A 16009-nucleotide genomic window follows, 5' to 3' on the forward strand; every position below is an offset into this window, starting at 1 on the left:
TTTTTGGTTGTTGACAATATTCAATGTCTTCTGTTGGTTTTCTTTGAAGTGATGACTAGGAACTATGTGATGAATTTTCCAGTGCTTTTAAATGCTTACATTTGTAGGATTGGCTTCACAGGTTGCCTTAGCAATCATACCTCTTCACAGAGCTCTCCTTTCTCATTCACACTGGACTTTAAGAGAGAATTTTTATTCTAATTGGTTTTATTCTCAAAATTGAGGCATGAGAATGTAAAATATACAAACTGGTGAGGGAAGCATTTAAAATACATTGTAAAATGCTCCCTTTCCACCTTCTGTAATGAGAAGTCATCTTAAAGTGTGGACTGAATTTTCTTTCCTCTTCCTCCCCAGTTAGAAAATAATGCCTGAAATAGAGAGATTAGCTGCTACTTGCTGCCCTCCCTCCAGCTTTAGATAACCTTCATGTCTTTGAAGTTAACCCCAGGTTATCCAACAAAAAAAAAACAACAAGTTTTTGGTGCTCTATGTGCTTTTATTCTTGATTGGCTAGCTTTGTTTAGGCTTCAGCTGCTGTAATCAGCTTTGGAGTTTAGTGGAATATATATAAAGTGTAAGTGATACATCAAACTATCTATAAAATAACCTCCCTATGGAGGAAGAAAAAAGGCATTTCTGAAGACTTTTTTCATCTGAATGGTGGTGGTCTTTAGAAGAATATTCGAGGTTTGGAGAATAGAAGTCATGAAGATTTTATATTAAAAAAAGAAAAAGATATATCCAGTTACATTAATGTGTGGCCATGTACATCTTAAAAGCCTGGTAAAGGCTGATTACCCAAATTCAAGGGCCATTCTGTTAAACAAAGTGGTGACATTTGAAGCTGAGTGAAAGCAACTGGAGTAGTTCTGCTGGTAGTCCTGCCTTCGTTGGGCACCCAATGAAGGACTACCCTTTGTGCTCCTGAAAACGAGCTCTAGAAGATGTGGGAAAAATTAGAGAATGTTTCTCATTTCACTGCCAAGGTGAAAGGATGACCAAAACCTGTACAAATGGTTGCTGGAAATGCTTAAATGTATAGTAATGCAAGCAATTAATCTGATCTCAAATTTACATACAGTTCAATTTGTGTATCAGCATAAGTGTTTATTTTGAGATTCATACAAGTTCCTGTGCTGCTAGTGATTTTTCTTTTTTAAGTACTGCATTTTATTGTGACTCACTGAATTATCTCCAGACTACTTTGTTGACCTTTCAGACTTCTTTCTTGCCTTATGCTTTTTGTTATTTTTTTTGGTTGTTTTCCCTCTGGTTGTTTCCGTGCTGTGTTAAATCAGCTTCTGAAGAAGGAATACCAAGCCCTTGCATTCTGTATAGGAATCTTGGGAAGATAAAAAAAAGGATCAGTTTATTTGTTTCGTGAACAATTTCAACTGGTTTATTGTCTTTCTCTGTTTTCCATTTATGTTATACTTGTGCTCTTGAGGACACGTGAGTTAAGAACAATTCATCTATTTCAACAGTATCCTGGTTATAAACCTAAAAAAAAAAATTACAGTTCAAAATGTTAATATGTTCTCCTAGGCTCAAACACAGAGAACTGTCTGCCTATCAAAATACAAAAGTTACACAAATGTATAACGTTCATTCTTAATTATACTGTTATTTTGCTTCTGGGGTCTCTTTATAATGCTGTGCCTTTGTTCTTTTTCAATAGCTGAAGGAGATAGATGCCAAAAAGATTGTCAGAGCAATGTTGTCTTACGTGTGGCCCAAAGACAGACCAGACCTGCGAGCCAGAGTAGCCATATCTCTGGGGTTCTTGGCAAGTGCAAAGGTAAGAACAGATACTTCCTTGCATTGTAATACTCATGCTCTTGCTTGCAACAAAATTAGTGTTTGTTAGCTCTCAGAAGGACATAAGCATACAGAAGCTTTCTGCAGATCAACGGAGGATATAATTCAAATTTTGTGCAATCCTTGTAGAAATAATTTAGAAGAGCAAATGTTAACTTTGTGCAAAAAATGTTTTGCTTTTGGAAAAGAAACAAATATTTGATTAGAAAATATTGGGAGTAAATTTTGTAAGTGTCATTGAAACATATGGCTCAACTGGCTTTCCTCTGAATGGCAATTTTTACCATGGCTAATATTAGTATCTTGCTGGGATAAGCTAAAGTAGGTGCTACTCAGCAATGAGTTTTAGCACTTAAGGAAGTACAACGAAACTAGCTTATCAGCTTTCAGCAATATTGCCGTGTTATGAAAAGAAAGCGAAGAAACACTCTGTTATCACCTACATGGCTGAAGTTTACTTGGAAGAGAAATGTGCTCATTTATTTGAGCTGACGAGGAAGAGCCAATCTTTTGGTGTACAGCTCTTTCTCGCAGAGGCAATCTCTCAGGTGGTAGCTGGTACTGTCTCCAGTAGATATTTGTGTTTGTGCTGCTGCTGCTGTTCAGGAAGTTGCTGATAATGCAGATGGCAACATGTACAAACATGCAATATTCTGCAAGTAAAATGCCACCTTTTTTTGTATGCCTGTACAAAATATTACAGTGATGCTTCTGATTGCAACTGAAACCTATCTGGGAAGCTATCTGCTCAAAATGCAGATGCTCAGAGTGTTTTGCTTTACATGCCATGTGGTTACCCTCATGGTACTATTTAACTTGATTATATGGTTGGTTTGTTGGTGTTTTGTGGTCTACTTTCAAGTACACCCCACTTACCAGATGTACATGAAAATTCGCTTAACTGAGTTTTTTTTAAAGCCTCTTACTAGTATTACAGATAGTAATCTGAAGGCAACTTTGAAAGAAGCTTGCAGTATTCTTTTTCTCTCCTCTTAGCCCCACTCTCCTAATTAGTAGGGTTATTTGAATGTGACAGTGAATGTGAATCCAGAATCTGATCCAGCATGTGGCACCACTGCACCTCGGTTTTAGGAAATCTAGTAATGTTCCAGGCAGCTTTTTGGGTGCTAATGAAAATCGATGGCCAGGATGCATGACTCTTGCAAATAGCTTTCTATTAGGGACTCCTGTTAAGTATACTAGGGTGTGCTAATACACAGTGTCACCTGAGACATCTAGAGAAACCTGGTTTGCTTGAGGGGTGGCATGGGATTCCCCCTCTTGATTGTTTTAATGAATCCTGCTTTCTCACATAGTCTGAGACATTAATAGTGTTGCTAAAGCTTATTTCACTGCAGTAAGTAACTTCCTTTGTGGCAGCGATGGCACTTTTTATTCTCAGTCACAGAAGTCTCTTTGTAGGTACTTAGCACCTGGTAGTCAGCCAGTTAAGGTTTTCTGTTTCTTCAGATTCGGAAATAATTGTTCCGTGGAGTTTCTTGTAGTAATGCTTCCTCACTGGAGAGGTTAGGCATTTTCGCCTTTTTGGTTCGTAGCTTGGTATGTCATGTTGGATTTGGACTACAGGTGGTCAGAACACAAGCTAGGGCATTTGGTATACAACTGAAATTCTCTGTTGGGAGAGCTGCATGTTTTCCCCAGTCCCATGTCAGAAAATCAGACATTTAATTGCTCTTTGGGGAAGAAACTGGATGTTTGGATCTCTCTTAAGCGTTCAATTTCCTACTTCAAATAGAGCCTGGAAGCCCTGGTGTCCAAAGCATCTTCCCAGAAGGAGGCAGCAGAAAACCTGTTGAGCTTTGTGTTCAGGTTTTAGGAGATGCCAGTTAAAACAAAAGTGTTTTGTGAGAATGTTTTTTGGGGGGGCAAACAAGAATTTCATTGGGAAAACATACAATGAACTCTCTACAGATGTGTATTGTAACAGGCTGATGTGAAAATTTTCATGGATGTCTTCTAGCGATCCTTTACTAACATTCTCTGTTTTGTGGTTTTCTATCATAACAAAGCTTTATTAGATCTCAAAGACAAAATAACTGCAATCTAACATGTTATTCCTCATCACCTAAGCAATATCCACTCTTCCTTTTGGGGTAAATTTTCTTAAACTGCTTCGTATTTTACACACGCTAAGTATGCACGTAGTTATTGTGGCATGAGTGACACGCAGTAGATTGGTACAGAGCTGGTAAGTCTGTCACATCTCTGAGCCCTGAACGTGCTCTTCGTCCAGAGTGAGCTTTAGAGGTCACTTTGTCCTATAGGGAATGAAATAGGAATCAGTTTACCTGTAACTTGCATGGACCGTGAATAAACCTGTATGGATTCCTTGTTGTCCGATTTGGGGAGCCTTTGTTCTGGCTGCTTGTGAGGTTAATTACGACGTGCTTGATAGACCACACAAGCAGTTAGTTAGAGTTTTGCTGCTATTCAGTTGTCAACACAGGAATGCCAGCGTATCTCTCTCCTCGCTGCAGTCCTGGCCTGCTTTCTTTGTTCACTATGAACTTGTCTGCATCTTAAGGGTTTCCGTCCTTAGAATGCAGTTGGTATAAAAGCTGCTTGTTCTTAGGGCTTTTGCACAGAGAACTGTGTAGTCATGATGCCTGCTACTGGTCACTTTTCACCGTAAGAAATGCTTTTGTAAGCCTTTTGGTCAATTACTTTTGAGTTACTCAAAGGAGTTGGGGGTTCTATACCTATATATGAAGTTAAGCTTCCTGTTAAAAGATCCAAACAGCAGCTCTCTGAGACAGAGGCTGTAGCGTGGCTTCAATTTTCTTGTAAGAAAATGCCAGAGAAACCACAGAGGGGAGGTGGTTTATGAAATCCTCAGCCACAGGAAAAATTCTGGGAGTTCACACTGCGTTTGATTTGGTCTTGCTTAACCACAAAACACAAAGAAGCTGGAGAACACACCTCCTTTTCCTGCTGCTTGTGAAATAATTTGTCTTATTTCTTATCTCTTTCAGTCTTCCAGTTCAGTAGAACTCAATTTCAAAACAAAAGCTGAGTGTGTGTGCAGCTACTGAAGAGCCTGCAGTTATAATCCGTCTTGACTCCTTTAGTGGGGCCCAGTTGCCTGTCATTAAACAAGTTACTGTGATTTTTGGTTCCTTTTTGTCTACACATAACTGCTAGTAGTATTGTTAGCCTTCAAAGTGAGCTGTTTGTATAGCTTTTTATGACTGGGAGCTGACAGAATGAAGTCTGCTCCAGGGCTGGTAAGGTCTTTTTTTTCCTTTGGAAGACTTGTTATATTATGACATGCTTTAAATTTTTATCTTAAATATTTATTGCCTATCTAGACTTGTGTCATCTGAAAGTTGCAACAGGAAGACAGGTGAGAGGCGTACACAAGGCATTATCTATGTTTTCAGACGCATAGATTAGCCTGCACAGGCTTTGTATGTTTTTAATTTTTCCATATTCCCTCTCTTTTTTGTCTTCTCTTCTGGGATATGTGTAATAAACCCTTTTCTTCTTCCCTTTTTCTTTCGTGGCACAAGAAGAAAAAGTGCTCTGGCTCCTGAGGAGCTGGATTAAACGTGTGACTATGACAAAATCTTGTCGTTTCTGTGAGTCTCCAATGTTTTTTGGCCTCTTGGTCACAGAACAAGTATGTGTTATTCATAAGCCAGAGAAACCTTTCAGACTATCTGCATTTCTACTGACTGCTAGTTCTGTAAGTTTCAGGAGAGTAAGTTGTTTGGCTAAATAGACAAGTATTGTACTGTATCTTTGCATACAGACAACAGTTAATGATACCTATCCGATCACTTACAGTAAGTACATATGGTCTTTGTTTGAGCCCTTTTGGTGATTACGTGGAATTAGATAATCACAGTAAACCTTAGAGACTGTTAGGTTTTTTAGCAAGTTTTAGGTGAAGTGTTTCTAGATCTTAATTGGTTTTTCTTCTACTGAAGAATTTGTTTAAGATAGTCAGTGAATTCAAAGAAGACACAAAACTAGATGGGCATTCCCTCTCTTTTGGACCACATTTTCTAGCTTTTGTTAGCAATCTTACCTCTGTAAGGGATGGAGTTCTCTGTTCGTACTTCCACAAATAGAGTTGTTGGATTTATACTTTTATATTGGCCCAGAGATAATGGTCAACTGTTTTCATTGAATTATTGTCAAAAGAAGAGTTCACTGTAGACCATTTTTATTATGTTGGGGCTCAGCCTGTCACTAATTCATCATCTTTATTAAACAAGAAATACTGGGAAAAACAAAAGGAAAGATAAGACTGTTTGCCCTAAAAATTGTGCAGTCCCATAAGTGAATAGAGATGTTGATGCTTTATCAGCTTAAAACAGTGCAATCATTTAAAAAATAAAAATGTTTAAACTCATGTAAGCATGATGTATTGCACTATATCGTGCTGTTAATTGGGGACTATTGAGTTGGGATGACTTCATGGGTGCCATATTTGATATCCTGTAAATTCAGGCAGGGATTAGCTATTAATTCAAAATTATAAATAGAAAATGTACAAATTTATTTTTAAATGGTCTTTTTAATGGGAATTGTTATCAGCCTTTCAGGCATTAGGAAGAGGAGGGAAACCCATATATAGATATACTGCCTAAGATGATTGCTTTGCATGCTAGCTTTGCACAGTATCTAGGTGTGCTTAAAGCTTTGTGCTCTGTGTCAGCTAGCTATCAGCTAGCTACAAAAGAGGTAGCTGGAGTTTGTGCAGAAGGCTGAAATTTTGTTTCCATTAATGGGAACATGATCTCATGGATGTTACAAATTGAGTAGGAATGACCTGTTTCTAATAATGGTCTCTCATTTCTCTTGCTATAAACTTTGTAAGATGAACTTTTTTCTTCCTGTGACTAGAAAGCAGCAGGCTGCGTTGATTGCTAATGAAATGCAATACTGGGCTGCCTATTATTCAGACTTTACCCTCCAAGAATCAGAACAACTATAACCTGAGACCAGGCTTTAAATTTCATTTAATACTCTGCTGGGTGGAATTATATTGATGTGAAAGAAGACGTTTCTGCAAAGTTGTAGGCTGTTACCAATTAAATTAATTGGGAGTGGAAAACCACAGTTTAAAGAATACGTCTCTTTTTTTTTTTAATGGACTTTAAGATATATCTGTAGTTCTATTTCTAAACTACCTGTAGTGTAACACAGTTTACTGAAGAGTAAAATCCCTGCAGAGGGATTTGTAAGAATCTGCAGCCAATCAAGACAATCTGCATTACAATACTCTTATTTTTCACTGAGTAGTCTCTCCCAGGAAAACCCACACTCTGTCATGTTGGTCCTCACTATCATGGAAATGGTAGTATATTCTTCTTCATTAAGAACAAAATGCCACCAAAAATTGAGTTTCAGTAACTCTGAAAGGAATAATAGGCTTCTGTTTTTTTGTTTTTTTCATTTTACTGTGGACTGGGGGGGGGGTGGTGGTGGTATTTGGATTCCGGTGTTGTAAAGATGGAAAATCTCTGTTAATAGCATCCTCAGTTCTTTGTAGGGCTTCATGCTTAACATTTAAGCACGTTATAACAGTAACCTGTTATTCTGTTATATAATTGAAGTTATCAGTTGTCATTGTATACTGCTGCTTTGATAGTATTTGTTAGATCTGACTTTTTTAATGGAGATTTTCAATACCCTAGTCTCTAAGGGAGCTGTTGGTGAGTGACACTCAGGCTTGCACTAGATAAATTTCAGAGCAGTGTATTTGAAATAGGACCTGATCTTTCAGCTGTTTTCTTTTTTCAACCACAAACCAACCAGTAATAATCTCACCTAGATGCTATTATATCTCATTTGTCTCCTCTCAGGAGCTGTATAGAGTATGCTGTACTTTAGTTGTTTTTTTAATTTTCTGTACTTTTTTCTGCTTAGTGTATTTCAGAGAGGAGAGAGAGAAGGGAAGAAGAGAAAGGATTCCTCCCTCATTTGCATTTGAAACTCTTGTCTAAAACAGAGTTTAAAAAATAAACAACAGATTCGAGAAATTAGCTATTTTTTTTAAACCTTTAATATAAAGAAGTATTTCCAAAAACTCTTTTAGTTAAGTACTTGCATTCCACTACTTACAGTAGTTCTTAACATTGAGAATATTTGGTTCTGAGATAGTAATTATAAGAACTAGACATTTTATCTTCCAGCTTGATTTTGGACTGAATTTATAAAAGACTTTGCCATTCTTTTCACTTGAAGCCTAGTTTTTCCTAGTTAATTTACACAGATTTTGACTGGACTTTCAGCTCTGACTGATGTCCCTAAAAACAGTTGAGATCTAAGTGCGTATGCAAAACATTTGGTGGAGAGAACTGAAATATCTTTGTCAATCTGCTTTGGGTTTTGTTTTCTTACCATGTGAAATAATTTGTCGTCCGCCTGTGTTCTTTTCTAAATAATTACCAAAAAAAAAAACACACTAAAAAACCACAACCTTACGCAAGGTCAATTGATTGTAAAGTATTTTAACATCTGCCATGAATGTAAGATTTGAAGTCTTAAGATGCTTGTTCAACTGCTAAGAAACTTGTATGTTATTTTTGAAATCTGAGAAGCAGTTTGAATGAATGAATTCTGTTAATCAAGTGTAACAGCATTTTTTTATTGTTGGTATAAATGAATGGTGCAATAATGAAATGTTAACAGGACTTAAGATTTTATACTTTCCTTATGACTTTCAGTATTTTCTTATGCTACAGTTGTATGAGGGCAAATAAAAGGAGCCCTAAAGTTGATCTGTTTATGTATTTAGCTGTCTTGTTTCTCACATATAGGGCAGACACCGCTGCTGGAGGAGATGCAATTGGGTTGTGGTGATCTTACAAAAACATGTAGTGACGTAGCACATGTTAGGGGTGGATATAATGGTTTGAAAGCTCATGTTAAAGCAATTCATAACATCTCATAGACTATGGAGTCTTTTGTGCCACTGTTGGGGTTAGTGGAGATGTTAGGATGAATGTAGATACCAAGTGAATATTTATAGTGATGTTGCAAATGGAAAGCATTGTTTAAATATTGAGGCAATATTAACTGTCAGAAGAGACCAAGGGGGGATTAACTTCTTTCCTTGGATTTCACTGGAGCTTTGGTCTAACGTATCTTGATTGGCCTGGAGTTAGCAGCACGTGGGCGGCTTGGTTTTCGAGTACTAGTAGTTGTTCTTACCAAGTGTTGCCGCACAGAGCAAGCACCCTGTAATGGCAGCATAATTTAGTGGCACTGAGGATGCATCATGCAGCGTCTGCGCCTTGATTCATTTCCCAATCTCGCCACTGCTGTAATGAGCACTCTGCCTCAGTAAACAGTGCTGTTGCAGTTTGTTTAGGGCAGAAGTCGATCTTTTGTGTGTGGGACACACAAATGACCCCGCAGTCCCAGGATTAAAGACTTTATAGTACGGAGAATATTCTACTTGAAATTGAGAGCCATCCCACCAGCACTAAGTGGTTAAGAACCAAGTATAACGGTGCAGCTATTTCAGAAAAAATGCTCATGTAGCATAGATATGTTTCAGTGCGTAATTGGTGTTCTTTTGCTTTTAGGCCATGAATATACTGGTTCCCTTCATGTTCAAATACGCAGTAGACAACCTCAACCAGATATCGGGAAACATGCTGAACCTGAGTGATGCACCAAATACTGTTGCAACCGTGGCAACTGCTGTTCTCATTGGCTGTAAGTGGGATTCCCAAATCTGTTGACAGGTGTCAACTTCCTTCAGCAAGGTAGTGGGATAGCACAGCTTCCCACCTTTGCACCGCCTAGCATCTGGAACAGTTATTCTGGAGTGGCTTCTGTGTTGACCTCTTATTTCCAATGTTCTGTAACCTTGCTTCTGATGTTCCAGGTTTAAAAAAAAAAAAAAAGGTTATAGAAACAATTGTTGATTATAAATCCTACCCTTTATATCCAGCTGAAAATAAAACTGATTTAATATACACATGCAGTGGTTTATAAATGAAAAATAGCATAAAGTTTTGAATCAATTAAATATAAATTAGCTTTGAAGTAAGGATGTTGAAAATATGCAAAGAATGAGTCTAACATTATCTCTTCATGCGTGAAGGGAATTTGTAAAAATAATTATTTTCATTTTGTAAATTTTTCATCTTTTTTTAGATGGCATCTCAAGAGCTGGGGCGGCATTGTTTAACGAAGCTAGAAATGCAGTATTTGGGAAAGTAGCGCAAAATTCAATCAGAAGGATAGCAAAGAATGTGTTTTTGCATCTTCATAACCTGGATTTAGCATTCCATCTAAGTAGGCAAACCGGAGCTCTGTCAAAAACCATTGACAGAGGAACGAGAGGTATCAGCTTTGTTCTTAGTGCACTAGTATTTAATCTGGGACCTACCATGTTTGAAGTGGCACTTGTCAGCGGAATTCTGGTAAGTATTCATTCTGTTTGTGGCTTGGAATTGTCTTTAGGATTAAAAGACTGATTTACTTTTACCAAAGTCTGCAAAGTATTAAGAAAAATGAGTTGAATTGAATTTATGTGTTGGTTGTAAAAGCGACTGTAAAGGAGAGTAATTTATACTTTTCAAATATTAGTTGTTCAAATCTCCTTATCTGAAATTATTTCCGTGCTCAATGCCTGCCTCTAGCCAATGATGTTTATGTGGAGAGTTTTTTATGTTCTTCTAAAGAATTGTTGAAAAAATGAAATCAGGAAAGTAAACTGAGCACAAAAGTGTCTAATGGATCTGGGCACATACTGAGAAGGCAGGATATAAATGTCCAGAAATGTTACATACTGGTGTGTTGAGAGTAGGGGAGGGAGTGATTATTGGCTCCCTTCTGAATACTGATCTTTTCTTCTCTGTAATTTAAAATTGAAAGTTATCTTCTGGAAAACATACTTCTCTTTGCAGGTTTTAAGCTTGATGAAGTCAATTTTAAACTTCATGTTATAAATCACACCTACTGTCTTTTTAAATCGGGGTGTTTGGATATTTGCATGCTAAAACCTAGGTGTTGGTTATACGGTTTAAATTAGAAGTAAGAATCTTGTTTTGTTTATTCTCTTCTTTTTGAATCACTGCAATGTGACAATAAGTTAAAAACACTGATGATATTTGGTTAAATTTATATAACCTTTAGAAGTTGCAAATTAAGCTGGCTAACAGCCAACTTGCCTGATTTTTTTTTTTCCCTGTGGCTTTTCTCTCCTGATATACTCCGAAGTAGAGAAAACACTTCACAAATTGTTTTCAAGGCCACTTATTTCTTCTGCTGTCTTCAGCTTTCTATCAGTCTACTGAAAGAGCTCGTAAACAGATATTTCCATGCGCAAACACTGACAACATTTATATTTTATAATGGCAAAAATAACTTTCTAGTATCATGTTATACATTAGCTCTTGCTTATCTCCTTTTTTTTTTAACCTATACTCTTATCCTCGCTACTTGTGAGTTTATACCTGTGGTTCAGAGCAGGGACTGTGGGAGGGATCTTCAGAGTTCTTGTGTCTGGGACTGAGATATCAAAATTTGAGACACAGTGGAAAAAGTATTTCTAAATTAATTAAAAGTATTTAACTTTAAAAAATGAGTCATTGTAATTTTTATCTTCTAGTACTACAAATGTGGTGCGGAGTTTGCATTAGTAACCCTGGGGACACTGGGAGCATATGCAGCATTCACAATAGGAATTACGCAGTGGAGGTAAGCCATCCCCTCAGATTCGTCAGAGTGCTTAGTGCTGCTCAGCCTGAACTTTTGACTGTATTAAGCCTTCATTTTACAGGACTAAGTTTCGAATAGAAATGAACAAAGCAGATAATGATGCAGGTAATGCTGCAATTGATTCGCTACTAAATTATGAGACTGTGAAGGTAAGAGAGATCTTTCCTTTGTTTTATTTCTGTCAGCCTAAGTAAAATGAGTCATAAGAGTATTTTTATAGGGCTACATATTTGGAGCATTAACGCGTTTTTTAAAAAACATTATTCATTTGAAGAGTGCTGTGTGATACTGGTAGAGTAGCATAGAAGTTGTTAACAGGGCTCAAAAAAAACCTATTTGCTGCTAAAGACTAAGATTTTCATGACTGAATTTTCTTGACCATCAGTTTCTGCAAAGTATAAACTTAGTCTTGTGCATGTGTTTCCAAAAATTTTCTTCTGAATGTCAGCCTGCAGCATACAGTCTTCTCAAATGACCACACGTACTGTTTTCTTCACCTGTTACTTTTTGTAGCACTCTATTGCAATTTTTGCATGAAAGATCAGGTCTCTATTGAGTTTTCTGCTGCTGCTCTGAACAGTTCCTGTGCGGTTTTGAAATTGAGCATGCTCATGTTGATATTATGCTTCTATTAATTGGATAGCTAGACCTGGAAAGAAGAAGAAAGAGACTGTACGAGAACTACTGTTCTCGACTTTGCCATCATTGCAGTAACAAGGATGCTCTAGTACCTGGAGAACAGAAACTTTTCTTCTTTTTAGTAGCAGCTGATGTTTGGCTTGGATATCAACTGTGTAGAAGCTCTCTGAGAGACAGTGTTAGTAGAATATGAGGATGGCAGGGATCTCTGTATTGTCTCCTTTCCCAGTGCAGGGCGTGCTGGATTTTCTCATTTGTAGAGTGACCTTAGCTCATAAAGGTTTTGTATGCTAATCTTTTTATCTTCCTTTCATTGTAGTTGTTAGAATTGTTGCAGGGTGGCAGGGGGTGTCTGTGCGTGTGGTATGCTTATGCTGAATTTTGTAACTGGTGAGATACGTAGTCTGGTATGATCGAGAATGTCTCATTTATTATTTTTGTGTCTACTGTAGTATTTCAATAATGAAAAATATGAGGCCCAACGGTATGATGGATTCTTGAAGACATATGAAAATGCTTCTCTGAAGACTACCTCTACTTTAGCTCTCCTCAACTTTGGACAAAGTGCTATATTTAGCATTGGCTTAACAGCCATCATGGTGCTTGCTAGCCAGGGCATTGTTGCAGGTAACTGATCTGTCCATAAGCTAAAATTGATTCTCCTTTACCTTAATCCATACTAGAGGTGTTAATTAACTTGTGGTTGATGTGATAGTTCATTTTAAAACTGTGTTTTCCTGAGAGTATTGGAGTTTCCTGGAGCATTATTAGTTCCATGATAAATATAGCAGTAACTAGGGCAATTTTGCTAAAGACATTTTAAAAGTTTAGCAGTTAGAGAAAGTTCCTAAGAAAATGCATCTTAGGCAAGTTTCTGTTGATGGATTTTGGAAGGAACTTCTATGAGTATGAATGCTTCTTTGGGGAAAGTTTTTAATTTCTACAAGGGTCCTTTCATTTTACCCTTCTTCCTTCCCATGTTGGCAAGAACCAGAACTTTTTCCCCAGTGTATACACAAATGTAGTTTTGTTAGCAGTGTCCTTCACATTCCTTAGATTAATAAAGGTGCTTTATTAAAAGATTCTGGTTCCATGTGCTAGAGTTTTTCTACCTATATTGGTCTAATTCACTGCATAGAGGAAAACTTGCTTGTTTAGGAGGATGCAGTACAACCTTCAAATATTGTAGATGACTGCATTATCAGAATGAGGCTCAGCTAAAGGACTGTGATTTTAGAGTGAAAACAATGATGCGTTGAACACTCTTAGCATCCAGATGTGTTTGTAGGGTAGACCTTTACATCATGTTGTCTATCTTGCATCTGCTCTGTTTTTTAAGAGATGCCAGGAAAGGGAAAAGCTCCACTGTGAATGGATAAGTCAGTAAGTGCAGCGTATGGCTGTCTCTCAGGAAATTTAGAACAGCCTTTAAGCAGGAGGGTAGAAGTGTGGCTTTAAATCATCTCTGGGTCTGTTCAGTTGAACTGGCGTGACTGTTAAGCTTTAGCTAGTGCTTATCCTTAATATCCTAAATTACTCTGCCCATGTGAAGCCCCACTTGGAGTACTGCATCCAGGTGTGAGCCCCGCAGCACCTTGTGTGGGTCTGTTAGAGCAGGTCCAGAGGAGGGCCATGAAGTTGATCAGAGGGCTGGAGCACTTCTATGAAGAAAGGCTGAGAGAGGTGGGGATGTTCAGCCTGGAGAAGAGAAAGATCTGGGGAGACCTCATTGCGTCTTTTCAGTATTTAAAGGGGCTTATAAAAGGGATGGAGAGCAACTTTTTACTTGGGCAGATAAAGGCAGAACAAGGGGTAATTGTTTAAACTAGAAGAGGGGAGATTTAGATTAGAGGTTAGGAAGAAATTCTTTACTCTGAGGGCAGTGAGGCACTGGCACAGGTTGTCCAGAGAAGTTGTGGATGCCCCATCCCTGGAGGTGTTCAAGGTCAGGCTGGATGAGGCCCTGGGCAACCTGATCTAGTGGGAGGTGTCCCTGCCCATGGCAGGGGCTGGAATTAGATGATCTTTTAAGGTCCCTTCTAACCTAAATGATTCTATGATTCTTCCTTGATCAATGTATTTGATATTAAGTTGCCCAGAGGTTTTCACGCTGTACTTTGGCAGCTCTGTTGTATACAGTAATAGTCATTTGATTTCTTGATCATTTGATTTCTTGATCAAATTCCATAGTTTGGTTTTGTCTGCAGTTTTACTTTAGCTTCAAAATGACCATATTTCCTGACTGCTTGCTTTCATGTATTAGTTCCTCTCCTCCTTGTGCTTTTAACTTACATAAGACTCTGTTTCTCACTGTGGAACTTACAACTTCATAATCTGATATTTTTTGTGAATTTCCTGAAATGCTGCTGGTCTTACTTTCCAGGTGCTATTTTTAGCTTTTCTGGTGAAATTCACACCAACATTGCCACTTGTTTCAGACACCTTCCTATATAAAATCTGATCCAGTAGGAATGTATATGTTGACCATTTAGACATCTGGTTTTAGAAACGTGATATGAGAAACTAGATTATTTTTAAAAGCTATTTTATTGCTTCCTAACAAGACAGCCCTTCAAGCCTCCTTATTTTCTTTCATCTCTCTTGTCTTAAGGCAGCCTGTCTGTTGGAGATCTAGTAATGGTGAATGGATTGCTGTTCCAACTGTCTCTTCCCCTGAACTTCCTGGGAACAGTATACAGAGAGACAAGACAAGCACTCATAGATATGAATACACTGTTTACGCTTCTCAGTGTAGATACCAAAATCAAAGTAAGTAGTAGCTTATTTTCCTTTAAAGCGTGGGGTTACTTAATAGGGGTGTTCCCTAGCAGTGCTATCATTTTACCGCGTTTGTTACCTTCCAGGTGTAGTTTCTGTTCAAGAAAGGTGTTGCAGAAGGATGTTGTCCTGTATCTTCTTTAGTGCAGTTAGTGCAATAGCAGCTGCTTTTTTCTTGCAGAACCTTTTAGTGACAGCAAAAGTTGCTTCATGGAAGCTGTGTTTGTATTGAGATTTTAAGTATCTATGCATTGTGCTTTTATTTTTATTTGTAATTAATGATGCAGAATTTATTACTGCAGAAGAAGTTGTGAAGCGGAGTGTTTACAACAGAAATTTTTACCTTCTTTGAGGAAAAGGAGGAACAACCCAATTTTACTTGTGTGGCTGATTATAATTATTTTCAACATATCCAAGCTAGAGTGTCTATTTGCCTTTTTCTGAGCTCTAGGAAGTGGACTGTTTAGCTTGTTGAACTGCTTGAGTTACTTTCTGGGCAGCATGTAAAGTGGCACTCTTCTTTTAATAGGACAAAGAACTGGCTCCACCCCTGCAGATCACACCACAGACTGCTGCCATCGCCTTTGATAATGTGCATTTTGAATACCTTGAGGGGCAGAAAGTCCTTGCTGGCGTGTCTTTTGAAGTCCCTGCAGGAAAGAAAGTGGCCATTGTAGGAGGTAGTGGGTCAGGGTGGGTAAATGGACTAAATCCAAAATTCTGCATCATTGATTGGCGTTTTTTAGATGTTTGTTCTTGTTTTGATTATTATTCTTGTTTGTGACATCAGTGTTTGGAGATTGTAAATGATGAACCAGGAATGTAACATTAGCTTCAATCCTTTTCAATTTCAGGAAAAGCACAATTGTGAGATTATTGTTTCGTTTCTATGAACCTCAGAAAGGAAACATTTATGTTGCTGGCCAGAACATACAAGATGTCAGTTTGGAAAGTCTGAGAAAGGCAATAGGAGTTGTACCTCAGGTATAACATGTTTCATTCTCCCCGCATAATCTGTAATAATGGTAATTCTCAGAATGTCGTAATTCAGTGGTGGTGTCTA

The 16009-nt window shown here is 37.8% G+C and overlaps 1 protein-coding gene across 2 annotated transcripts in view; it reads left to right on the forward strand.

Moving 5' to 3' along the window:
* ABCB7 (ATP binding cassette subfamily B member 7) overlaps nt 1-16009 on the forward strand; it is a 42673-nt gene that overhangs the window by 14776 nt on the left and 11888 nt on the right. For both annotated transcript variants that reach the window (XR_014572063.1, XM_083797702.1), the window contains exons 4-12: nt 1682-1801; nt 9384-9516; nt 9961-10229; nt 11420-11508; nt 11591-11678; nt 12621-12795; nt 14780-14937; nt 15476-15639; nt 15801-15930. Coding sequence is in view for 1 of the 2 variants with exons in the window: in XM_083797702.1 (XP_083653828.1) it covers nt 1682-1801; nt 9384-9516; nt 9961-10229; nt 11420-11508; nt 11591-11678; nt 12621-12795; nt 14780-14937; nt 15476-15639; nt 15801-15930 (1326 nt within the window). In the remaining variant the exon portion in view is untranslated. The remainder of the gene's footprint in view (nt 1-1681; nt 1802-9383; nt 9517-9960; nt 10230-11419; nt 11509-11590; nt 11679-12620; nt 12796-14779; nt 14938-15475; nt 15640-15800; nt 15931-16009) is intronic.

The sequence above is a fragment of the Anser anser genome (genome assembly GCF_964211835.1).
Source record: "Anser anser genome assembly, chromosome: 13".
NCBI lineage: Eukaryota > Metazoa > Chordata > Aves > Anseriformes > Anatidae > Anser > Anser anser.